This window comes from Physella acuta, unplaced genomic scaffold (genome assembly GCF_028476545.2).
Source record: "Physella acuta isolate Inbredline_101_S28 unplaced genomic scaffold, ASM2847654v3 ptg000970l, whole genome shotgun sequence".
Lineage (NCBI taxonomy): Eukaryota > Metazoa > Mollusca > Gastropoda > Physidae > Physella > Physella acuta.
The window spans coordinates 25,690-51,322 of NW_026732487.1; the positions used below are offsets into that span (position 1 = coordinate 25,690).

At 33.6% G+C, this 25,633-nt stretch overlaps 3 protein-coding genes across 12 annotated transcripts; 1 reads left to right on the top strand and 2 right to left on the bottom strand.

Annotated features, from left to right (window-relative positions):
* Window positions 1-297: 297 nt before the first annotated feature.
* On the bottom strand, window positions 298-9,074 carry LOC131954051 (required for excision 1-B domain-containing protein). 2 transcript variants are annotated; one of them, XM_059317540.1, is made up of 5 exons: window positions 8,836-9,074; window positions 4,515-4,678; window positions 4,027-4,231; window positions 3,099-3,187; window positions 298-636 (listed from the first exon to the last, which is right to left on the bottom strand). In XM_059317540.1, the coding sequence occupies exons 2-5, from the start codon at window positions 4,652-4,654 to the stop codon at window positions 534-536; spliced, it is 537 nt and encodes a 178-aa protein (XP_059173523.1). In that variant the 5' UTR covers window positions 4,655-4,678; window positions 8,836-9,074; the 3' UTR covers window positions 298-533. The 2 variants fall into 2 exon arrangements, with proteins under 2 accessions (XP_059173523.1, XP_059173522.1); XM_059317539.1 differs by having other exon boundaries at window positions 8,856-9,073.
* A 238-nt stretch (window positions 9,075-9,312) lies between these two features.
* On the top strand, window positions 9,313-15,564 carry LOC131954056 (tRNA selenocysteine 1-associated protein 1). 2 transcript variants are annotated; one of them, XM_059317556.1, is made up of 10 exons: window positions 9,313-9,342; window positions 13,198-13,301; window positions 13,423-13,525; window positions 13,646-13,695; window positions 13,881-13,984; window positions 14,470-14,617; window positions 14,759-14,897; window positions 15,089-15,152; window positions 15,258-15,316; window positions 15,412-15,564. In XM_059317556.1, the coding sequence occupies exons 1-10, from the start codon at window positions 9,325-9,327 to the stop codon at window positions 15,481-15,483; spliced, it is 861 nt and encodes a 286-aa protein (XP_059173539.1). In that variant the 5' UTR covers window positions 9,313-9,324; the 3' UTR covers window positions 15,484-15,564. The 2 variants fall into 2 exon arrangements, with proteins under 2 accessions (XP_059173539.1, XP_059173538.1); XM_059317555.1 differs by having other exon boundaries at window positions 9,314-9,495.
* LOC131954055 (uncharacterized) lies at window positions 15,537-19,524 on the bottom strand. 8 transcript variants are annotated; one of them, XM_059317553.1, is made up of 2 exons: window positions 19,505-19,524; window positions 15,537-17,999 (listed from the first exon to the last, which is right to left on the bottom strand). In XM_059317553.1, exon 2 carries the CDS (start codon window positions 17,966-17,968, stop codon window positions 16,232-16,234), a length of 1,737 nt encoding a protein of 578 aa, XP_059173536.1. In that variant the 5' UTR covers window positions 17,969-17,999; window positions 19,505-19,524; the 3' UTR covers window positions 15,537-16,231. The 8 variants fall into 8 exon arrangements, with proteins under 8 accessions (XP_059173536.1, XP_059173535.1, XP_059173530.1 ...); XM_059317552.1 differs by lacking the exon at window positions 19,505-19,524 and adding an exon at window positions 19,319-19,343; XM_059317547.1 differs by lacking the exon at window positions 19,505-19,524 and adding an exon at window positions 19,216-19,337.
* Between the last annotated feature and the right edge of the window lie 6,109 nt (window positions 19,525-25,633).

Consider the following 25,633-nt stretch of genomic DNA (forward strand, 5'->3'; position numbering starts at 1 on the left):
TCTTACCTCTCCTTAGTTTCAAAACTAAATTAGACCAGGCTCTACTGGTGTGGGTGGTTGCAGAATGTTCAGAGAATAGCTGCATTGTCTTGGCCATAAAGAGAATTATACATATTGATAAGTTCTTTTTAGTATTGGAACTATAGCTGTAATTTTGTAATAAGGTACCTTTGCTGAGATTTCCAAATTTTGACTCACCCAATATTGTCTAGTGGCATCAGTAGGGAATGATAAAAACTTTGTAGCCATAATTATGTAGGTCTATGTGCTTTTGAAAATTTAAAAACAAATTCAACATTGAGGGTATACAAAGATTTATTGGAAAAAATACCAGTATTAGAAGAATGACCATTGAAATATTACAGCTGGTAATGGAACCAAGTGACTGTACAGTCAAACTACCTTTTGATGCAGACCAGCATTTTTCCAGTTATTTAGTTGGCCTCAATATGCTAGCTAGAGGTTTCAGAATATTTACAGGCAAAATTTCTGAGTATGTGCAATCTGCAGTCACTTTTTAGTATGGAACCATGTCATCTTGATGTCTCATCTTCAATTTCCTGGGCATACAAGTCTTCTGACTCAAATTTCAAATCTTCAAGAGAATCCGTTATTTCTTGTGCAAGGTCATCCAATCTGTCAAGATAATTTATTTTAAAAATTAGTTCTTTGCATGAGCTGTAACTGTAAGGAATAATTTATGATCCTAGTACTAACCAAATTAGGACTAAATTAGCTAAATAAGACCAGAGGTTGAAACAATCTAGTGAACAATTACTTGACTATTTAGTAGGTGACCTTGGTAAGAAAAATGCTTTTTTAATTATATAAAAGAATGTACTACAAAAATTATAATTCACTTATTGTAGCTAACTAAAAATAAATTTGGAATGTTCTATTTAAACATGCTTTGAGATATTAAATAATAATCATTAAAAAAGTTTTAAAAAAAACCCACGTTTTCTGATTGAACTAAAAAGTAGAAAATAAACGCTATACATCACAATAATGCAAGCGATCACTCTACTATAAGCGATGAAAAACGTGGGGCGCCGAAGTAAAAGTTATATTACTATTGATTAGATAATACTATTGACTTTTATTAGGGAGCTTGTAGAGAGTCAACAGTATTAGAAACTAAGAAAATGACGGCGCCCCACGTTTTTGATCGCTTATAGTAGAGTGATCGCTTGCATTATTGTGATGTATAGCGTTTATTTTCTACTTTTTTGTTCAATCAGAAAACGTGGTTTTTTTAAAAACTTTTTTAATGATTATTATTTTCTACTTTTTAGTCTGTTTGTTTGCATTAAAATCTTGCTATCGATTTTATCTTTTCACTTTTTTTGGGTAAACGAAGACAACTCGTAAAAAGACAACTCGTAAAAAACACGTTGTGTTAACACATAGATTTGAACCCGTGTCGAGTGGGATAGCAATCGTGTGCCCAACCACTCGACCATATCGTCTCCCCCTAACTGGCCTACCTCCTGTAAGTTTAAACTCGGTTCAAACTAAATTATCTGCCCCTAAGAAAAAACACGTTGTGTTAACACATAGATTTGAACCCGTGTCGAGTGGGATAGCAATCGTGTGCCCAACCACTCGACCATATCGTCTCCCCCTAACTGGCCTACCTCCTGTAAGTTTAAACTCGGTTCAAACTAAATTATCTGCCCCTAAGAAAAAACACGTTGTGTTAACACATAGATTTGAACCCGTGTCGAGTGGGATAGCAATCGTGTGCCCAACCACTCGACCATATCGTCTCCCCCTAACTGGCCTACCTCCTGTAAGTTTAAACTCGGTTCAAACTAAATTATCTGCCCCTAAGCCTGTGGCGATGTGGGATCGTTCGCTTCACTGCGCGCGAGGTACGCGTCGCTCGTTTTTTTTCTAATGGCTCGCAGAGGAGAATTATATATATAGATTATATAGCGGTCTAAAATGCTCAATAAAATGTTTCCATTGATCAATTTAGTAATAATAACAATTGAATATTCAATGGTCATCCAAAAGAAAGCTTCCCTGAAAATTTCAGCGCGCTAGCTAACTGGGAAGTGCCAGAAATTTCGATCGCAAGATTTGATTGGAAAGACAAACACAGAAACTCAGACACAGAGAAAGCAAGTTAAAGAAAACGTGGGAATAACTACACTACAAGTACAAGGCATTGCTATGAAATATGCTAATATTAGTAACATTACAAAAAGAGTGATTTTGATGCAATTTGTTTGAAAATTGCCAATAGAAGAAAAATGTCTAGTTCTAAATGGTCATATGATAATGAATTGTCAATGGCAAAACAAAATAATTATAAATTATAGAATCAACTGAATACTAAAGAAAGCAACTATTTATCAAACAGCTTCTTAGGCTCTTCAACTGCCTGTCTAGCAATAATATACCATGCAACATAAATAAATGGGGCTACTAGTATACAACAGTAATTAAAAACACTAATTATAATAATAATAGATAACCAAATTGCTAACTTATACCTAACAAAAATAATTCAATCAATTGTTTAAGCCAGTGGTTTGTAACAATTTAGGACGTACTGAACCCCACAAGCACTTTCACATAACCCTTTTTAAAAGGGAAAAAAAAAAAAAAATTCAAAGCATAGGTATATATTTTTCTGGGGTATATTATATTACCGTTGTACAAAATGAATAGTGCATCCACAAAATTGTGCTTAAAGAACAGAACTGTTAAAATTTTCACACAAAAACTTAGCCAGTGTAATATTATTCATTGTGTGATAGTCACAAGCCTACTACTGGGCCATGATTAAGAAATATATGAAATATATTTGTCACAGCATCCTTATACACAATTCATGCAAGCTCACCCCTCAAAGATACACATTGTGGGGGTTGACACGATTCTTTACGTAAGAGTGACAAATGGCAATAGTTCCATGATTTAGAAATATCATGATACAGATCTAACTCTGGCACACTTTATCACTATGTCATGCTTTTGCACTGCCACATTTGAACTGTCGTCAGCTGCTAGGTTATACGTGACTGATATCTGAACTCGAGACAGTCATGTTAGCAGTCAAGTAATCTGCCACAACATCCCACACTTACTTTTGATGCAGATGTGAAATTTCTTGTTGAATAGCATCACTTTCAGGCTCATCCGATGCATTTTTACGGGCTATCTGTAAATCAGCTGTCTGCAATAAACAGTACAAAATTTTTTTATCACACTTTTTACTTTCTTATATACAGAATATATAGGAGGTATTGTAATCATGCTAAAAAAATTAATGAGATTTTGACAGTTTTTGACTTTTTACACCTCCCTATTTTATGGTATGCCAAATATAATATATAAAAGAAAAACTGAAATCATGCAAAAAAATCTTAATTGAGATGTTGACATATTTTTATGTTTTACAACCTCTGGAGCAACCATGTCCATCTGTGTTTGTTGTGTGTATGTAATCACATTAATTTAAGTACCGTTTCAATTATGTTAACAAAATTACATCAAATTTGTAGTTTTCTATCAAGTTCTGAGCCATTTCCAGTAACCGTAAGTGGTACTTATTTGTTTGTATGCACACGTTTCTATTAATTTTTGAATGACTTCTGAAAACTGGAAGTAGTGCTTTATGCTATTTCAGATTTCTCAAAAATCGTACGAATTTATTATTTTTATCACTTTTGGCGCAAAATTATTTTATTTTACAATTTTGTTCTATTTAAAATCTGTAGAAGAGAACAGAAAATTAGTGCTTTACTTAGGAATATTTCACTCTTTTTCTGATTTCTAAAAAACCTTTCAAATTTGATAATTTTAATCATTTTTTCATAATGAATAGTCCAAGAAATTTGCACCTCAGTGTGTTTTCTCATTAAAAAAAAAGTTTAGTGGAGATGATTCTGACTTTATTAAGTATGAATTTGTGATGTTGCTCAACTAACAATGTAATATTCATTTTTAACTTAACCATCCAACATGGGTATATACAGTAAATATTTTTTTCCCAACATCAAAAATATAACTTACTGATTTTAGCTTCACTTCTTCAAGATCCTGAATCTTTTCAATTATAGCTGATATCTCTCCTTTATTATGGGTATCTTTCAATGAGTTTTTAATATGAATTATTTCTTCTGATATCTGACGAAAAGCAACAGTTATTTCTGCAACACGTTGTTTGTATGCATTGAAATCATATACTGGAGCTCCTCCGAGGAAAGTATTGAATGCTCTATAGTTAAAATACAATTAAAAATAAATAAATCAACAGCAACTAATTGACATAACATTTACCATTTAAAAACTAATGTGGTAATAGTACAAATATTAAGTTAATCTATTTCTAATTTCTTGGCATTAACAAACATAAAGCAATGTGTGTTAGTGTTAACAAAATATGTTTTTAATTTCTTAGTAATATAATAAAGTTATCAATGTAGGCTAAATTCTAAAAAAAAAAGAGAAATTTTACTTCATTGAATAAAGAAATTCCAACACATGTATGCAATACCTACTCTTCAAACTGACTATATCCTTCAACTCTCTTAGTTTGCAGCTTGTGAAATCTTCTGATCAAATCTAATGGACTAGCATGACCATTAGAATGCTTTGGACTAGCAGCTGGATCACCAGCAGGACAATTGGCACTAGCCATTAATGTTGTAATTACACAAAAAGTCTAGAAAGTAAAAAGACAAAGAGAATTAAATTTCATCTGTTGGATGAATCATGATAAATTTCTTAATAATTTGAAGTTATTGATAATAGGTCTTCATAGCAATGCACATATTAGATGGCATAGGGTAGTGATGTCTCCCTGCTTAATTTAGAAAACACTCTTTACTCTTTGAGTTTCTTTGACAAACATAGTTGTTTAAAACTATGCTGCAATACTTGTATTTATACTAACTGAGTACAAACAATATTCAAATATCAAGGTGTAATGATAATAAAACAATGCTTTACGGTTCTGATCTTTATACCTTATTATTACGTAGGTCAGTGCAAAAGTAACTAAATCATTATGCTGTATAATGGACCACCAACTATATTTAACTATAGGCCTATATAATATATATTGGGGAGACAAAATAGTCGATAAAAATCTTAAAAACCTAATTTTGAGCTATATGTTTATATATTGAGGACGCACAAGTGATACTCCACCCCAACACTGGAATGAGTCGATAGGTTATCAAATCCAGTACTCACTAGTAGAGTAGAATCCTAATCTTAGTTCTACTCAAAAGTACTGGTAATCTATCAATTTTAGACGGCAAATTTTGCCAAATTTAGTAATGTGAATAAAAGGCGATTAATTAAATATTAGCAGTTATTTTAAGGGGATTTATGTTTTAATAGTATTAGTTACAGAATGTTTCACATACTTATTTTTAACACAGTTTTATTAAAACTTTTCAGTAATAAATAAAAAGATTAGTGATGTTTTCATCAGATGTGACCAAGCTTGTTAACTTAGCAGCCATCTTTTTGAAGTTATTTTTTTAAATAAATTTTAGTTAGAATTTCAGGGGAAACTATTTTACAGACAACTGCTGGTTTTATATATATATATATATATATATATATATATATATATATATATATATATATATATATATATATATATATATATATATATATATAAATATATATATATAAATATATGTATATATATATATGTGTATATATATATATATACATATATATATATATATATATATATATATATATATATATATATATATATATATATATACTAGTAGTCCCGGCCAGGCCCTGAACTGGCCTCTGTGAAAAACCTATCTGTAAAGGACCATGACTTGTGTATTTAGTAATCAGCTTATACCCGCATTGCCCACCCTAACCACAACCAACCAAAACCAAAAAAAAAAGAACCTAAACATAACACTAATGCAAACACAACAACAATAGGATAAATGACATAACTCCAAGTCTGTTTGACTTCTACAAATATAATAATTATGGTAACTGAAATTTAGTGCAAGACTATGAAGAAATTGATGCTTTTCCAGTCTGTCAGAAATATTTGCAACTTTTTTGCTTAATTAAAAATTATGGGTTTTTCCATTAGCATTCTTGACCAAAACTACTTGGGGCATTTAAAAATTGAATGGCCTTCTCAAATCCATGATCTCCCAGTTATTACAGATATTTCTATTGAAACAATTCATTTACAGAGAAGTATATGCAATTTCTTTTCAAAACCAAACTAGTGAATTTTGAGAAAAAAGTACATGCATGAAGACATCCATAGTAGGATGTCTTACAAAATTGATACAATTTGTAGATATTGCATTTAGTTTATTAGGTAGTGCTTATTAGAAAACGATAGAGGATATATGCAACGTGCTAAGATCCACTGACATCTGATTTATGGTATATTTTATCTTCTTCCGGTTGAGAGGAAATAAAGACAGTGTTTATTTCCTTGACAGGATATAGAAGGATATAAGCGAATTTGTATTTCCTCTACAGTATGACGAAATTGTCTGAGGAAAAACAAAAACACTTCTATATAAAATGTAGATCAAATTGTCAAAAGGTACTAATTTAATTAATTCAGCTAAAATTCTGAAAAAAAAAAACCCATTAATATTATTTTCTTAGACTATCCCAGCCCTAACTTTAAGCCTAATTTAAAAAAAAACACACAATTGAGACAGGTTTTGATAAATAACACTTCTGTTAAAAAATTCTAAAAATATGTATGTCTTTAAATAAAAGCTAACTATAGATGTGAGAGGATCTAAGCATGTTGTGAATTTCCTCTATAATTGGCAGATTTCAAATTAAGCACTTTAGGTTTATTATTCAATTATCTATAAGGGGCCTAATTAATTTATTAAAATTAATTTGACACAAATATATCACAATATACTTTATTTATTTTGTCACCTTTCTTACACATTTATATTATTAATAGATTCATAGCTTTGGCAGATTTTAGGGTCCTAAAACAATAGATTATCATCATTTTTTCATTTCCAAACTCCTAGTCTACTAATGGTATTAATCTAGTCACTAGCACTAGATCTAGTTATAGCTACTGAGATCTATTCAGCGTTCAAGATCTAGTTTTTAGTTAGAAGTAATCTAATCTAATATATAAAGATGAAATTGACTCTGTGTCTCTGTGGCAGGCGGACGGATGCGTGGATTAAATGCATATAGTAAAAAACTCGATTTCATCGCCATTATATAATATTTTAAAATTTTTGTTCTAAAATCTAAACTGATGGTTAAAAAACTTAATGTTGATGATTTTCAAACTAAATTTTCATTTTACATCATAGGGGTCATCCATAAATGACGTCACACTCGTAGGGGGGAGGGTCCGTAATTTTGTGATGATGTGTGATGAGGGGGAGGGTTAAGATGTTGCGACGTGACACTTTTGCATTATAAAAAAGCATTGTTAGAAAACAAATTTTAGACGTTATTTCGCTTTTTAGATAACTGTTTTAATAAATTGTAATAGTTTAGACAAGATTTATGAAAAATATTGATGTTTTAAAAAAATTCAACTGCAATTTTGAGGGGGGTTGTAGGTTGAGATGTGATGCCATTTTAGGGGGGGGGGGGGTCTGGCTTTTTGTGACGTGTGACAGAGGGGAGGGGGGGGGAGGGAGGTAAAAATCGTCAAAAAAAGCAACATCATGTGCAATGAACAAACTTAAACTAACTAAATGTATAACCCCCCACAAAAATTCCAAAATATTGTTTGAAAAAAGTATACAAATTATGTCCCTTGGTACCAATTACATAGGTATAGATTCTATACTATAGAGTATAGATCTATGACTTACATTACAAAAAACAACTTTTAAAAAAAAGTTTGTTTTGATGTTTGCTTTTCTGTGTGCATTATGTTTGCATTTGTGTTGTGATTGGTTATGAGTTTAGAGTTAGGATAAAGGTTATGCGTCCATATTTGCATATAATATAGTAGACTATTAGGCCTATAGTTATAGTTATACAGTTAGGCCTATAGACATTAAATTTGAAAAGTAATTAAATATATTTCCTAGATCTAGATCCGTGCAATGCCGAGTATTATGCTACTTAATTACTTATTATTAATAAACACTCAAGTCATGGTCCTATTAGTAGATCTAGATACTAATTAAATTAGTCATTAGTATTACTAATTTAAGTGCATTAGTTAAATAGTAGGCCTAGATCTATAGATCTAGTAACTAGATAGTACTTAGAATTCTACTAGATCTACTAACCGTACTTTTTTTGGTAATCTATCGTTTTGGGTACGTAAAATCGCCCGCGACTTGTAATGTGAAAAACAGGTGACTCCTTAAATTTTAATAATTATTTCACATTTTGAGGAGGATTCATGTTTTTTAAAATACAAAAATGTTTCCTTGTTTCATTTATGTACCTGTTTTTAAACAATTGATTTAAAACTTTTCCGTTATAAATGAAGACTAGCGATGTTTCCAACAGATGCAACCATGCTCATTTACTATAGCAGCCTTCTTGTTTAAGATTTATTTTTATAAGCTTATAGCGCAAGATTCAGGGGGAGCCACTCTATTTTACAAATGGCTGCTGTTTATATATATATAGCAAATCTTGCTCTCAGACACTGTTGTTTAAAGTTAATTTCTGGCCTTTATCTGAGTATATCGATATAGTTAGCCATTGATTTAGGTTTATTATTCATTTATCTATAATATTTGACACAAACATATGACAATATACATCTATTAAAGCCTTGACAATGAGGTAATGTTTTCGTACATTAAAAGCCGCGAGCGATTTTACGTACCCAAAACGATAGATTTTAGTTAGGGCTACCTTTTTTTTTTAGTACTAACTTTTAAATCAGACGACTTTGCTGTGCATAATAACAGTAACAGTCCATTTAGAGATAAAAAATAAAACTTGTAAGAGTGTACATAAGTAATCAGATCAAATACTCTAATATTAGCTTAGATAATAAAAGGTAAATATATATTGCTAGCAGTCAAGTTAGAAGACAGTCTTAGTGATAGCCAAGGAACTAGACTAGGCCTAGCAGAATATCAGACGAAGAAATCGTGTTTTTAAAAAAACTACACAATTTTATTGCCAAACAAAACAAGAAATATGTAAAAAACAATGAATTAATAAAGTGGCACATCCTAGCCTAAGTAAAAATACTACTGATGTAAAAAAAAAATCATTCTAAGTATTACTGATAAAAATTGTTATTTTTTAGATTTTAAGTGGCGGTAAAAATAAAATAAAAATAAATTGTTCTCTGGATGATTTTTTTTACCGGAAGCTTGTCCTTATTTTACTGTCATGGCTGTGCTCCCGAGAGTAAATATAAACATTGGAAAATTTTATGCTTGTTTGCTTTTAGTATTTGTTCAGTTTTACTAGTCTACATCAAATCGCTTTTATACTTTACTGAAATAAAATAGCAACAAGATGTTTCATACTGCTTTAAGTACATCTTTATGGATGGGAGATGTGAGTACACTAACACTTACTAACAGGGGTGTGAGGAAATTGCGAGACGCGAAAAGCGAAATGGCGAGGCGGGAAATTGCGAGAAGGTAATGCGAGACATACCTGCGGAATTAAGGGTAAATGGCGAGACACTTTTTGCGAAAAAAGTTTTTTCCTTTTTTTTCCATCTTTATTTATTTCAATTATTTTTTTGTTTTAAAATAAACAAGCATTTAGCCATACCCTTTAACACGAGTGTTGTATGTTGTTATTTTTTATCTAGATACTAAGAAGATAGATCTATATCTAGATCTATCTATTTAAAAATCCTAACATCGTTGCTGTGCTACTGTCATCGCCCGCTCTTGTTAGCGAGAGGAAAATCCCGTTTCAGTCGGCATTAATTTAAAAATCTAGCCCGCTCATGTTTATACAAACGAAAGCTGTGTCATTGTGAATTGGTATAATCTTGTCAGCTGGAGAGATATTTTGCAACATCTATTTATGGATTTTTGTACTTGCAAAAAGTGTAAAAGTATAAACAATTCTAAAAAGTGCAATTTATTTTTTTATTAAGTAATTTTAATTACAAACAAAATCTTCTGAAACAGTCCTAGCACTACTCAAACACACCTCGTGACACCATCTTTCACACATAGTACACCCAACCCAGTTCATTAGACTCCCATTTAATGATTTATACATTTTTCTTTTGCTACTTCTTCCAATCCACATTCACAACATTTCACATTCTCATCACAGTTGACCTCCTCGTTCATCCCACAAACAACACTGGCACCCATGTTCTCATCATCATCATCCGCACGCTCAACATCTGTTTTCCGTTTTTTATAATTTGTATTTTTTATCATTTCTGTAATTTTGGCAATGTCTTGCTCATTGTTGTCACCAGCAGTTGAGTTTTTTTAAAACATCGATATTTTCCCAAAATCTTGTCTAATTTCGGTCAAAATAGAGTATTTTAATCAATTCCTATTACAATGTATTAAAACAGTTTTCTAAAACGCGAAAAAACTTCTAAAATTCTTTTTCTAACATTGCTTTTTTATAGTGGGACTTCACATCTAACCCACCCCCCTCCTCCTCCCCCTCATCACACATCGTCATAAAATTACAGACCCCCCCCCCTACGAGTGTGACGTCATTTATGGAAGACCCCAAATAACACCACCACCAAAACCAAAAAATTCAGACAAGTTCAACTTGGTTTTAAAAATATTTGAAGTAGGCCCATAGCTTACGATATAGCACGAGCAACTGATAATATCGGTGACGTCACTTTATTTTGTTGTATCCAAATGATGTAGGCATTTCCCTGTGCTTAGATTTATATGGTAAAAAAAAATTAGAAAAAAATCGTAGGCGGCGGCTATAATACAAAATTTCTATGCAACAATAGAAAATATGTTTGCGGCGGCAGCGGATCCGGGCACGGTGAACCTCAAAGACGGTAAATCAGGCGGCCTCGGCGTTCCACACAAAAGACAGAAAATGATCTATCGTCGGCGGTATTTCCGTCGGTTTAGAACAAGGTGGTATTCTAAGTCGACACAAAAGATGGGGGGAGTTGACAAATCATCAGTATGTCTAGCGACGGAAAAATTGGAAGTTTTAACAATGTAAACGAAACGTCTTTGAAGTCTGGACCAAATACCACTGAAAATTGGGTGCGGTAAATTTTTCGCAGAAATCTTCGCATTTCAACACCACCCAGCGTAAGTATCGGCTTGTGGTAAAATGCGAGACAAAAAAGTCACGTGACCGACCATTTTCGCGCCCTTCTCGCATTTTCCCGCCTCGCCATTTCGCTTTTCGCGTCTCGCAATTTCCCCACACCCTACTAACAGTACACTGAAAATGACTGAGAGTTCCGAGTACACTTGAGAGTTGAGAGTACACTCGATTATTTTGGCCATTATTTTCAGTTCAGTAGCCGTAGGCCGCCTTAGACCTATGCTTATTAAATTAAGCTATTATTTCTATTTTCAGTTAAGTTTTAATTAGGCTATCTATCTATCGTTTTAGGTGCGTAAAATTAGTCGAGGTTAGGGGTCAGCGTGGTCGAGTCGGTAAAGCTCATGGTTGCTAAACCAAAAAACTCAAGTTCGAACTCTCGGGCAGATGAGGCTCGTTAGCTGGGGACAGCCACTCTTCTAGGAGAGACAACTCCAAAATCAAACAACTGCTGCCTTGTAGTTTGTTCTTGGTTGGACAAAGGCTATGGAAGCAAATCCAAAAAGAAAAGCAGGCTGAAATCGGAGTCAATGGCCTCAATGGCGCATAACCAGTTGACACGTATCCTTAATTGTGATGGAGGCGTGGTTGAGTCGGCAAAAACACATGGTTGATAAATTCGAAAAAAGTCTTGAGTTCAAACCCTCTGGCAGATAAGGCTCGAACCCTTCCAACACTGAAAATTAAGAACGAAGAAAAAGAAGAAGAAGAAGGTCGAGGCTAGTAATGTGCGAAAAAGCTGCCTTATTGTTAATGCTTTAATAGAAGGGTATTGTGATATATGTCGTCAAATATTAGAGATAACTGAATTATAGGCCGTTTGGTTCACGGCTTCCTGGTTTGTTTGTTTATATTAGCTCAAGGCACAAGCTCTCAAAGTGATGTACTAAGATGGTGGTGCGGTGTCCTTTTAATTAAGGGGTAGAGGGATAAAACCAATGATTTTGAAGCCATCGTCAATTTTAGTAAACGGAATCACCTGTTTCTAATTAAGTCTGTTAATCAAGAATAGTAAGGTGTGCTTTTTATCTCACGAGCTGTGCTTTATTGAAAGTAGCTCCTTTTATTCTTGTGTTAACGTGAACTTAACATCAAAAAACTTTAAAACTACGCTTAACATCTTAACCTGCTGTGAGGTACCAACGGATCGGTCTTTTCTTTTTATAAATGACAACGTCTGGGAATTATTCTCACGTTTGTACTTGGATCACTATGTCAGACATATATTATAATCTTTTGCCGTAAACAAAGCGCGAAAAAATGTGTGCCGCGCCAAAATCCAAAATTGGTTAGATTTATTAGTCATGTCGCGTCATATCTTAAAACAGAATGTGTAGCATTTTCTTAATTTATGATAGTTTTTATCATTTTTTAAAGTAAAATATGAATTATTACTTAAGACTGCAGTTAACATGGTATACTTACCCTCTGTGAATATAAAAAGCATGGCATGTTAATTATGTACAAATATTGTCATAAAACAAAAATACAAAGATCGATTTTTTTCACTACCACTATCCGCCACCCCTTGGCCTAAACAATACTATAGGCATTTTTTTTTTTTTTAAATTGTTTATTGATTGTGTTAAATTTTTGGAGATTTTCATCAAAATGCCTACTGAATAATAAACCAAAATCAATGGCTAAATAATATCAATATGGGCCAGAAATTAACTTTAAACACCAGTGTTTGCGAGCAAGATTTGCTATATAAACATCGGCCATCTGTAAGTAAGAGTGGTTCCCCTGAATCTCTAACTATAATTTTACCCAAAAAAAAAGAACTTGATGGCTGCTAAAAGTAAATGATCTTGGCTGCATCTGATAAAAACATCGCTAGTCATTGTATTTTACTGAAAAATTTTAAAACAATTGTTTAAAAACATGTACATTATTGATGCTGACATGATTATACACTTGCCAGCAATAATTATAGTCCTAATCATTAATAATGTTTATCTGCTTTAGCTTGATGATGATTTTGATGAGCAGTCAATAATAAATGCATTTGCTCAACTTGGAGAAGTTGTGGTTAATATCAAAATGATGTCTGATGTCAAAGACAGTGGCTCGTGAGTAGACTTAGAGATATTGGCATTATTAATGTATTAATGTGACATTTTGTTTATCTTTGTTTATTCTTTTACTTATCCTCATTACACATTTAAAATTCTGTGCATTTTTTAAAAATAGTTTGAAACCTGGCAATTACTGCTTCATAGAATTTCCTGATGTTGATTGTGCCCAAAGAGTATTGCATAGGCTAAATGGAAAATACATACCAGGAAAGACAGGGGTAAAATTTTTATTGCCAATGTTGGTAGTTGTAATTTTTTATGCAAAAATGTATAACATAGTCATGATATTAGCATCCAACCTAATTAAAACTTTTGTACCACGTTTTTATTTTTGACAGAAACGCTTTAAATTAAATCCAGCCAGCTTTGGCAGAGAACATGAACTTTTGTAAGTAACATGCATTATAAGTATAGTTAGATCAGTCAAATTAGTTGTGCTGCCTTCAATGCAATTAAAGAAGCTTGAAATTGTTTTGCCACCTTTCAGCCTGCTGCTCTTTCACATTGTGATACTTTTCAGCCCTTGATGTTGTATAGAAAAGAAAAAAACTGACTATTGTTCTTATTTCACAGGCCAGAGTTCTCTCTCTATGTTGGAGATCTGTCATGGAATATTGATGATTATGACTTATTCTCATTTTTTCAAAAAAGATACAAATCAGTCAGAGGAGCAAAAGGTTCATCTTTAATTTGATTTACCTATTGCCTTAGAAGAAGTGTTAGAATTGTTACATAATTTATTAGCATAGATTTAGAGTAGTGTCCCTTTTGTTTACATGTTTTCATTACCCTCAAACTATTGTCTATTTTAGTTATATTGAGATTAAAGAATGTAAATAAATAGTTCACACAATTCTGTAGCATTGGAACGATTGGGAGGGAAGTAACATATAGTGCAGGAAACTTAAAGGTTAGGTAGGGTATAAATGGTTGGGTTAGGAAAGTTAGGGGGTCCATTCTCTAATAGGCAGCCTAGGTCCTTCGTACTTTCAAGTACTAAAGAAGTAAATCATACACAGACTTTGTGTTGGTTCATTGTCGACCCTGTCCTCATCTCGCATCAAAACAAGAAGTCTTAAAATTTTTTTATATTTAATTGTATTATAAATGTTTACATAAAAGTAAAATTCAATTACTAATAATATGGAATGTGTATTTGTAGTTGTTATGGATCAAAGTGGGAAAAGTAAGGGCTTTGGATTCATACGATTCTCAGAAGAAAGTGATCAGCAAAGAGCATTAATTGAAATGCAGCACATGACAGGTTTAGGACGCAGACCTATCAAAGTTAGCCTAGCATCCATAAAAAAGTAAATTGTTTTTGTTGTTTTTACAAAACACCTGCGTTAATAATTACCTGAGAATGTCAAAATATTAGATGAGTTTGTGTTGATCATTCTGTTTGCCATTTTAAAATGTTTTTTTTTCTGAATTTGACATTTTATTTTTAGGCCAAATGATTCTCCCTCTTTGATTCCTCCACCAGTAGCCCTACCTTCTCATAACAGTTACTATGCTGGCCACTATTCTTGGGGAGGTTATGGTTACCATTATAACCAACCATATTCTCAATCTTCAATGGAATATGGAGTTAGTTTCTCTTTTATTTACAATTTTTGTTTGTTAATAACTTGTTAAAAAAATGATTTTTTTTCTAAACAAATACCATTTTTTGTCATTGTTTACTTGGCATTCATTTAAAAAAATTATTCTGTTTTGCAATTAGCTATCTTTGCAATTACACATGAGTCTTTAAGCTGTGTTATTGTTTTGATATATAGGCGAATCCTGGAGGATATGAGGGATGTAACACAGCATTAGAAGATGATTCTGAAGTATTAGAAGGTAAAATTTTAACACATTACTATGTCATGTGTATGTTACTCATATTTAAATGTTTTAGTGAATTTAAAAAAAAAAATCCTTAAACACATTTTCTTGCTTTTTTAGACCCAGAGCTTGAAATTAACGTTGGCAAAGAAAACAGAGAATTTATAGAATCTAGTGAGGTATATACCTTTTAATTCTTTGGACAAATCTATCAACACATATTTAAAAAACATATTCAATATACTATTTAAAAATGATTTACTCAACATTGCAGTCATTCTTTGCATCATTGGAGCAGTCAAGGTGGCAGCCATTAGACAATATAATGTCTGAAGTCCCAGACTGACAACAAAAAATAATTTTTTGGAGTTAAAAATTTGTATATAGGTATATTGGATATATGTTTAATTAAAAAAAAAGGAATGTTTTTCTGTTTTATTTTTTTGTATCTCTCATCATTGTATCATAGTGACATGTATAAAAAACAACCAACTGTATGTCTTAACTTAATATAATTTTATAAGCATTGATAAATGTATATATAACACTGAATTAACTGTAAATGCTGGAGTAACATTAAAATTACAAGTCAGTTACACACAAAAAATATATCAAAATAAACACTCTAAGCTCTGTAATATTAAATTTTGATTAGTTTAATTTTATTCCTACAACTGTAAAAATAAACAAGCATTGATTAAGAAGCAAACAAAATCACTCTTCAATCAATGTGGGTATAAATTTATTAAAGATGAATCAAATAATGTTCTTTCCCCCAGTAGATTTTATCATCAGGCTTTTACTACTTCCTGATAATGCACTGAGTGACTTTCTCAGTTATTTAAAAAAATCCGTTTATCACAGATAAATAAAATGTGAATACAATGAATTTAACAAACAAAATGATAAAGTGCAGTTAGACACTGTTCACAATAGTTACATAACAAAATATGTACACTCAAGGATCGCAGTGTTCAACCAATTCTAATGTATCAACACATTTTCATTAAAAATTTTCATATTCTTTACTTAAACTTGGATAAAAAGCAGCACTACAAAAATCCAGATTAAAAATAAAACTTGTACAGTTTTTACTAACTTCCATCTTTATGTACAAGTCTTTTTCTGCTGACATAATTTTTTACTGGCATTATATGAGGATTGTCAATAATACTGTTCAGTTCACCTCTGGTAGGTCCCTGAACACTTTTTAGTTTTGTTAATGTATCTGGCTGAACTCCCTTCCATATTAACCGAGTTGTGTATGAATGCTTGGGATGTTCATGACCGCCAGCTACTAGACACACCTGACCTTCACAGTTCTGATGAGCTGTTAATTTAGAATCAAGCAGAAGAGACTGTGGTTTCATCTCCCCAACATGAGTGGCTACATCATCTGCTCTTAGATCTGGCCAGGTGCCTTCTCCATGTTTTAACATTCCTAACATAGATTCAACAAAGTCAGAGCCTTTGGCAGCGGCCAGAATGGCTGTGTTGGTTGACCGATGACGCAGCCTATACTGGCTGTAATGCAGAGTTGCAATTGCAGGGTACTGTCTAACATGAGCAGGAATGGGACTAATAAAAATAACATCACCAAAATGCATAATGCCACCATACTGAAGTAGTGCATACAGACCATAAATCATTGCTGCATGTTTAGAACTATACTGCTCAAAAGAGGCTGGAATGTAATGAACGTTTAGCTCATCATGCGAATGAAGTTTTTCCCATAAGTCACCACTTGGCGGTACAGATCCGTGCACTAACACTAGATCTGCTTTTCCTACAACATAAGCACTTTTAATACTAGCGTATAATAGAGGTGAGATATCACCTTTTCCATTCATTAAAATAATATGTACTATATTGGGTATTTGTGCTGTGTTGCTAGTCTGAATGTTTATTGGGCTAGGAGATCCATACATCATTAATCTTGAGAAACGATGAAACACTGTGTCCTGTTTAAATAAAAACTCCGGATTTATAAATGAATTCATACTTAAACAGTGGACGCTACTTGCTTTATATGAATTGATGTGAGTAGTTGCGGGACAAGTGATGACTCTTCTACCAGGCCCCTGGCTCACATGGTAAGGGTCTGTATCCGCTACAAGAAACACCTGGCTCATGCTTAGTTGTTCTTCACTTAATGATGGTTTGCCGTTGATATGAGAAGTTGTAGTCTCTTGAAAAGATAAGGTTACTATCTCAATAACATCTAAACGGGTTAAGTTAGTTACTGCTATGTCACCTAGAATGAACACTCCGTAAGGGTCTACAAAATCAAAATCATCTTTGATAACTCCTGCAGAGAGATCATGGCTACAGTGCCTTGAATTTTTAAGAGGTCTTAGACTTAACATTGCTACATTTCTTTGGAGATCTTCCAGCCATCTCCAATAGCCTTGTGGGTCGGATCGTGGCTTCATGCGATAATGAATGACAATTTTATCAGGCCTTAACTGATGTATTACACTTAATACAGATATATAGTGGCTGATTTCAAAATGGCTGTCTACACACCATAAGTAGTGAACAGTTAAGGATGGTATTCCAGGTAGTAAAGCGGAATTATGGTAATCATGCTGTGCTAAAGCAGTAGCGTCATAGCTTGAGTTATTTATAGTTTGTTGTTCCACTATATTTTGATAGCCACTGAGGACATCCCATATCCACTCTGAGGTTTCAGGTAGGGTTTCCAACAAATATGAGTTTCTCAGTCTTAGGATTCCTCTGCATCTGTACAACTGGAACAGCCACAATGCCAAGAGAAGAGATGGAACTATAACTGAAGTTAATGAATAAACTAGTTTGTTTCCTTTCAACATCTTGTAGTATGTGAGACTTCATTCACTTATTCTGTAAAATAATTGAAAAATAGAAAAGATTAAAACATGAATGCAACATGATCTAAAGTAATTAGGATACGACTAGATGCATTATTAGATCTATTATTCAAATTTGAGTAGCAGTTTAGACTAAAATCTAGCTAGTAATTAGAATAGTAAATAGATCTACTAGTAGTGAGTAGTAAATAGTTTAATTTTAGTAGTAGGCCTAAGTATTAAGTAATATTACTAAATCTATACTAGATTTTATAGATAGACAAATACTGTTATGTATACTTATACGATGTAACCATAAGCCTTATGGTTACATCAGATTGTATGTAGATTAGTTACATCTAGGTCTAGTAGGCATTCATTAATCATTATAATTATGAACTAATCAAATTTCGGTAATCTATCATTTTAGGTGCTTAAATTCGGCTGAGGCTAGTAATGTGCTAAAGAGGGGAAGAGAGGGTAATGTCGAATTCACAAATTATGTATTACTGAAAAGTAGAAAATAAAATAAATAAATAGCGTCATAATCATATGCTTACGGTGCGGGTCCGCTAGTAAAAATAAATATAAGCTTGAGTGCATCAGATGAAAACATTGATTCAATCATTGATAATCTTAAATAAAGACTATTTATTTATTGCTAAAAAGTTTTTATACACTTACAATAAATTAAAAACAGGTACATGAATGAAACCTTGAAACATTTTAGTAACTTTCAAAACATACCCTACATCTTCTTGAAAATGTTAAATAATTACTAAAATTTAATGTATCATCTTTTTTTCACATTACTAGTCTCAGCCGATTTTACATACTTAAAACTCTAGTCTCTATCGAACTCTCTATCCTGCTATCACTGCAGCTATCAGTCAAGTATAAGGTCTATCAACTCATTAAAATAATTAAATTAACCGTCTATCAATATGAATGTGTATCACTATGAATGAGTGGATGACTAGATCTAGATCTCTATAGTAGTTATTATTAGATCTCTAGTAACTAGATCTAGTATTAGATCTATATTTATATAATTATCTATAAATTATAATATCTATCGGTTTAGTTTAGTGACTAGAGACTCCAAGTGATAGATCTAGAATTCTAATTCTAGATCTAGATTTCTACATGATACAGTGATAGTTGATGAGTGATATAGAAATCTAGATCAAGAAATCAAGAATATAGATCTAACCCTTATCGGCTAACCATTACACTAGAATTACTAGTACAAGTTTAAATCCAAATAGAATGTATGTAGATCTAGATCTACTAATTCGTAATGTATGTAAGTAAGTTAGTCAAGTTTGGTTTGGGACTACACTGCTATACTACTTCTAGCAACGCAAACTTTCGGGTTGGAACATTTAAAAAGTCAAATCATAAGAGTAGGAGAACAATACTAAATTTTTAGCGTTCTACGTAACAGATGTTTTGTTGACTCGTTTTTGGTAGTTTTCCAGAATGCTAAAAACTGACTGACTTTTGACAGTAATCGTCCAATGTATTAAAGTTGCCTACCATCAACAGCGGTCTCACCATAAGCTAAAGATTATATTTGAGTATAAACTGCGCGATAGTGCCTCTTATAGTTTATAGTTTCTAACTTGTCAATGTCACTGACTCATTAAACCGCACTTTACGCATATATATATATATATATATATATATATATATATATATAAATATATATATATATATATATATATATATATATATATATATATATATATATATATATATATATATATATATATATATATATATATATATATATATATAGCCTACATTATACATAGGCCTATATAAACGAATGTTTTTTTGTTCTCTCTTTTATTCACTACTACTTTATTTATCTAATTGCCATGATACTTTGGAAAGCTGTTAATTTCTTCCTAGCGAAAATTTCTGCCATAAAAAGAAAATGTTTTTAAACGTCGGATCTCGAGCCCTCAGAATATTTTGAAAAATGAAGGGAATATAACCAGCCTTTTATAACGTTGCAAAATATTAATTGAGTTGTTTCCCTTTATCATTTATTTGAAGTTTACGGCATAGCCTAATTTTTTTATCTGATTTTTGAAGGGCGGCACCCCGTCGACTGTGTACTCAGGAGGTCAGGGCTATTACGTCAACTTCAATTAATAATCAAACTGCATCAGTGGCGACCTTCGGAGTCCAGGTGGTAGAGTACGATTGGGCGCCCCGAGTTTCCCAAGGTTGAGTTACTACAGCGTACTACAGCGCCCTGACTGTCGTGCCCCTGACTCCCCTAAGCCTAAGAGCATTATGGCGCTCACAAACTGTAAAAGGGTGTCCTACTCGAGGGATACGGTAAGCCACTTCAAACCGAAACAGGAAGTAGGCTAACCCCCGATGTAATCTACCATGCAAGCCGTTAAAATAAATAAAATAATATTTAAGTTCACATCATGTACAATCACTTACAATTTGTATGATAAACCCATGTCAATCAACGTACAAGTTCTTAATTAGCCTACAAACATTTTTTCCCTTTAACCCATCTAGGAGAGAAAACTCCAAAATCAAACAACTGCTGTCTTGTAGATTCCCTGGTTTCCGAATTAACTTACTTATGATCACGCGAGTCGATAATTGTCTTAATTGTGTTGATTAGTTGCCTTTTGCTGTTCATGTTGTTGTTAAGGTACATAATATATCATATAACTGATGGTGCCTGAATAACACTACACATCATAAGACGAATCATGACTCCAGTGTTTTGATATTATGGTACATACAGTGAACCAGAATAACGGACGTAATCCTAGCAGTCAATCCCCCCCCCCCCTATATCCAGAGAGATGACTCACTAAGTAGTGACAACTTTGATATCAGCGAAATTCTGTGATCCCATTTTACTTTATTTTTGTAAACGAAGAATAGGAGAAGTATTGCAGCAATGGTGCAAAAAATCCTCTGTGTGTGTGTCTTATTTCTGTGTGTGTTTGTGTGCGTGAGTGTGTGCGAATGTAAACACGATAACTTTAGTACTGTTTCAGTTAGGTGGATGAAATTCCATACAAGTAGGCAACACATATTCGTTCCGTTTGCAGGTTTTTATCAACTTATGAGCGATTTCCGGTTACCGAGAACGTGGTACTAGATTCTAAACTCTTTTCTCAAAAGCCTTAACTATCATACTGTAAGAACTATTCGCCTCTATGTGCTTTCAACCTACCAATTCTAATCTATAGTCCTATTCCACAGGAGGTGCCATCCATAACCTTACTGTTTATTTATGGATAAAAAAGAAAATTTAGGGGAGCTCACTCCTGCGTTATTTGATGTAAAATCCCACGATTTTAATTGACTAAACGGAAGTAATGTTTTCGTAAAATGTTTTCCCACACAAAGCCTCTAAGCTACGTTTGCTGTGTTTAAGTGAGATTCGATTCACCGCGTATCGTTTATATCTATAGTATCGCTAATATCGATACTTTAACCCTTTGCGTTTGAGTAATGCCTAAGAGTAAAGATACGGTCGTCTGGTATTATACTTAATGCTGTAACTAGGCTTAGAATTAGCATACGCTTAGGTTTTGAATTAAAGTTATCTTTTATGTTTGTTGCAAACATGTTTTGTTTTTTTGAATGCACAAATTCCCATTTTTCAATAAACCCTGAAACATAAATATATAAAATGACAACCAGGAAAACAATGATGGCGGCACATTTCACTGCCGAGGTAAATAGCTCTAGATTCTACTAGATCTACACAAGCATTGATCGGGCGTTGTCGCAATCAAATAAGCGCACATTACTCACAGTTCTTAATATCTCGAGATCTTGTCCAGATAAGTCTCACCAAAAAGTTAACCCCCGCCACCCAAAAAAATCATAAAAAGAGGATTTGAAACTTATTTATTGGTTTTACTTTTAACCTAAGCCCTTGGCCTTATCCTAACCAGAGTTTCTTCCAGGCATCTCTTCGAAATGAAATTTATATAGAAAAGATATACTTTTAACTGTGTCCGCCCCCCCCCCCCCTCGAAGAAAGTCAACCGCCCCCCCCCCCCCCCCCCCTGAAAATTTCAAGTGAAAAAAGTCTGGAAGTAACACTGACCCTAACCCTTACTCTTATTCTTAACCCAACCCCCACCCTAACCCCAACCCTAACTCTTACTCCAAACCCCGACCCTAATCCTAGTTGTTTTTATGGCGTGCGTTTAAAGTTAAGTATTCAAATGTCAAGACATCATAACTAGGCCAAGGTTGCGTGCGTGCATTAAACTGGAGCTGGCTAAAAAAGGGCGGGGCTTAACTTTTCTCCCGTGCGGTTCTTACATGAGTGGCGGGGCTTATTAGGACAAAAGCCATATCTTTCCTTCAGAGTAGCCTTAAACAAACTATGAACTGATTTTTTAAAAATTTAACCAGTGTCTATATCATTAATTATTATAGCTATACGCTCGCACCGCTACTTCGTAGAACGAATGAAATCCGTTCGTTCAACGAGGCATTCGTTCAATGAGGCGTTCGTTCTATGAGGTGTACATTCTTTGAGATGTTCGCTCGAAAAAAAAGTATAATTCAAAAATACGAAAATCGCTGACATTCGTAAACGGTAATATGATTACAATTAATTTGTTGTTTAATTTTAAAATAATTAGATCTAATACCACCATGCAAAAGGGTCTAGATAGGTAGAGAAACAACTCAAAGTGAGGTTTAGTGAAGCTTGGTGAGGCCCTGGTTTAATTGTTTTTCTCGTGTTCCCCCGCCAACTCACTTCCATCTTACCCCCCACCCTCCTCCACAATTTGTGTGTGTGGCTATTGTGGCATTATGGCGCGCCGTTCGTTCTATGAAACTGTTTCGTTCTACGAGGTAGTCCAGCAGACGTGGCGAGGCGACAGTTGTTCTGGGAACCTTTTTTCCCCGTCTCACTAGTTGTATAGGCTACGTATAATGATAGCACTGGATCTATACATAAGTCACTTTATTAACGTAAGCTATGTGTTCGGCCAAAACTAAAAATTTGAGGGTGACCACTGACGCTGTAACTTTACTGGCCAAATGTCCGAGATTATCTTTATTTCAAAATTTGGCTCTCATTTTAAAAAAAATGGCATAGTAAGCTAGTAAACATTTAACATCGTTTTTAGCGCAATTTCCTTACCGGAATTGCGATTATTAACTCGTCATTTCTGGATGGATGGATGTGCGCAGCTTTGAGTCGTATCTCCTCCTCAACGAAGCAATATCGAGGACTAGTTCCAAAAGAATTATGTTAAGCAAGTTCCGAGGATGATTGTGGGCCAAAAAAATTCCCGGAATTCCTTCCTGGTTTCCCCGGAAAAGCCAAAAAAAAACCCTCGAAAAAATGCAGTTTTTGGCCCATATCTCGGCAACCAGACCACTTAGCGACTTGAAACATTTACCAATCGATTTCTCCCATAATTTAGAACAATATTGCCTTAGAAAGTTTTCAAAAAATATCCTTTCGTTCGGTCACAAAAAATTAATTAAGAACAAATAAGTTTATATTTATAGGATGATCTTCACTACTTTTTAAACTGAGCATCGTGTAGGCCTACTCGTTAAAATAAAACTATTTCCGTTGATATAGGTTAATATAGTTGTCTTTTTTTTAGCGCAAAAAAATATCCTTTCGTTTGGTCACAAAAAATTAAAAATTGTTATGGATAACATAAGGAAATTGCGCTTAAATTGTCACTAGACTTTTTATTAACTTGTTTTACCCCTGTCCCTGCAAACTACTAATCCTAAGCACCAGCGAACCATAAGCTAACACGTGTTCCTGGCATCACTACGGCCAAATTTTGCCAAAAGGTTTCCTGCTACTTCGTGTAATAGACGGCCAGGGTAGTCCTGACACTTCGGGTAATAGACGGCCAGGGTAGTCCTGACACTTCGGGTAATAGACGGCCAAGGTAGTCCTGACACTTCGGGTAATAGACGGCCAAGGTAGCCCTGACACTTCGGGTAATAGACGGCCAAGGTAGTCCTGACACTTCGGGTAATAGACGGCCAAGCTAGTCCTGACACTTCGGGTAATAGACGGCCAAGAATTTCCCGGAACTAGCGAAATTCAGGCTTTGGTCGTAACCCTTACACACAATTAAATACGTTTTGAAAAAATATTATTATAAACATTTGATTGGCTCTTACTCCCTCCCATTAATTTTTCAAGAAAATTAGCGCTTCAGTTTACTTATGGGGTACGGCTAACACAATTCTTTGTTTAACCAACGCATTAACGCTGTTTTGCCCAAACCTTCCTCAGGTCGTACGAATCTTTATGAAGCCACAAAATTGCTGTAGATAGCCAAAACTCCAGTTAGCCAGATAAAAAGCTACTGTAGATAGCCAAAACTCCAGTTAGCCAGACAAAAAGCTACTGTAGATAGCCAAAACTCCAGTTAGCCATATAAAAAGCTACTGTAGATAGCCAAAACTCCAGTTAGCCAGATAAAAAGCTGCTTTAGACAGCCAAACACCAATTCGCTCGATATAAAGCTGCTTTAGATAGCCAAAACACTAGTAGCCAGAAAACACGCTGCTGTAGACAGCAAAAACACGAGTTAAGTAACATACTTGAAGATGCTGTAGATAGCCAAAACGTCGGTCAGCTAGCGGTCAGCTAGCGCTGAGCTAGCTGTCAGTCAGCGATCAGCTTGAGGTCAGACAGAAGACTTGAAGATGTCCACATCCGATTCTTTTGTGGACTCCGACAAGAGGATAAACGTGGATGATGTGTTCGAGGTTGGTCAAGTTCTCTCATGGTCAAGTTTGCTCTTGGTCAAGTTCTAGCCATGGTTCAGTTTTGTCTTGTTCACGTTCTGTCTATCACGTGCCACGATAAGTCAAAATGCTTAGTCTATTTAATATGCCCGACTCCCAAATGTTCAAGCAATAAAAAATGCAAGCTGTCAAACTTAAGTTTAAGTTCCATCCATTCAACATTGAAGTCATACACTTGCAATTTTGAAGTCACATGACTTTGAATCTGTGGCTGACGGACTTTACCCTAGCTTTGAGTAAAATGAAATGATGTGTGTATGTATAGTATTTACCTGCATGTACCTGAATATACCTATATTTATTTTTACCTTTTTTACGTATATTTACATGTATTTACAATTTTTACATGTATTTACCATATTTACATGTATTTACCATATTTACATGTATTTACCATATTTTCTTGTATTTACCTGTATTTACTTGTATTAACCTGTATATACCTGTATTTACCTATATTTCCCCCGTATTTACCTGTATTTACTTGTATTAACCTATGTATACCTGTATATACCTGTACCTGTATTTACCTGTATATATCTGTATTTACCTGTATTTACTTGTATTAACCTGTATATACCTGTATATACCCGTACCTGTATTAACCTGTATATACCTGTATTTACCCGTATTAACCAGTATTTACTTGTATTAACCTGTATATACCTGTATATACCAGTACATGTATTTACCTGTATTTAACTGTATTTACCTGTATATACCTGTATTTAACTGTATTTACCTGTATTTACCTGTATATACCTGTATTTACCTGTATTTATCTGTATTTACCTGTATTTACCTGTATTTACCTGTATTCACTTGTATTTACTTGTATTAACCTGTATATACATGTACCTG

What these genes read in the sequence shown, in the direction of transcription:
- LOC131954051 (XM_059317540.1), bottom strand. Translation starts at nt 4,654, where the DNA reads ATGGCTAGTGCCAATTGTCCTGCTGGTGATCCAGCTGCTAGTCCAAAG. An exon ending in GGATATAGTCAGTTTGAAGA is followed by an intron (nt 4,232 to 4,514) that starts GTAGGTATTGCA and finishes TTTTAACTATAG; the next exon opens with AGCATTCAATACTTTCCTCG. An exon ending in ATTTCACATCTGCATCAAAA is followed by an intron (nt 637 to 3,098) that starts GTAAGTGTGGGA and finishes TTATCTTGACAG; the next exon opens with ATTGGATGACCTTGCACAAG.
- LOC131954056 (XM_059317555.1), top strand. Translation starts at nt 9,454, where the DNA reads ATGTTTCATACTGCTTTAAGTACATCTTTATGGATGGGAGAT. An exon ending in GGCAGAGAACATGAACTTTT is followed by an intron (nt 13,696 to 13,880) that starts GTAAGTAACATG and finishes CTTATTTCACAG; the next exon opens with GCCAGAGTTCTCTCTCTATG. An exon ending in AATCTTCAATGGAATATGGA is followed by an intron (nt 14,898 to 15,088) that starts GTTAGTTTCTCT and finishes TTTGATATATAG; the next exon opens with GCGAATCCTGGAGGATATGA.
- LOC131954055 (XM_059317553.1), bottom strand. Translation starts at nt 17,968, where the DNA reads ATGTTGAAAGGAAACAAACTAGTTTATTCATTAACTTCAGTTATAGTT.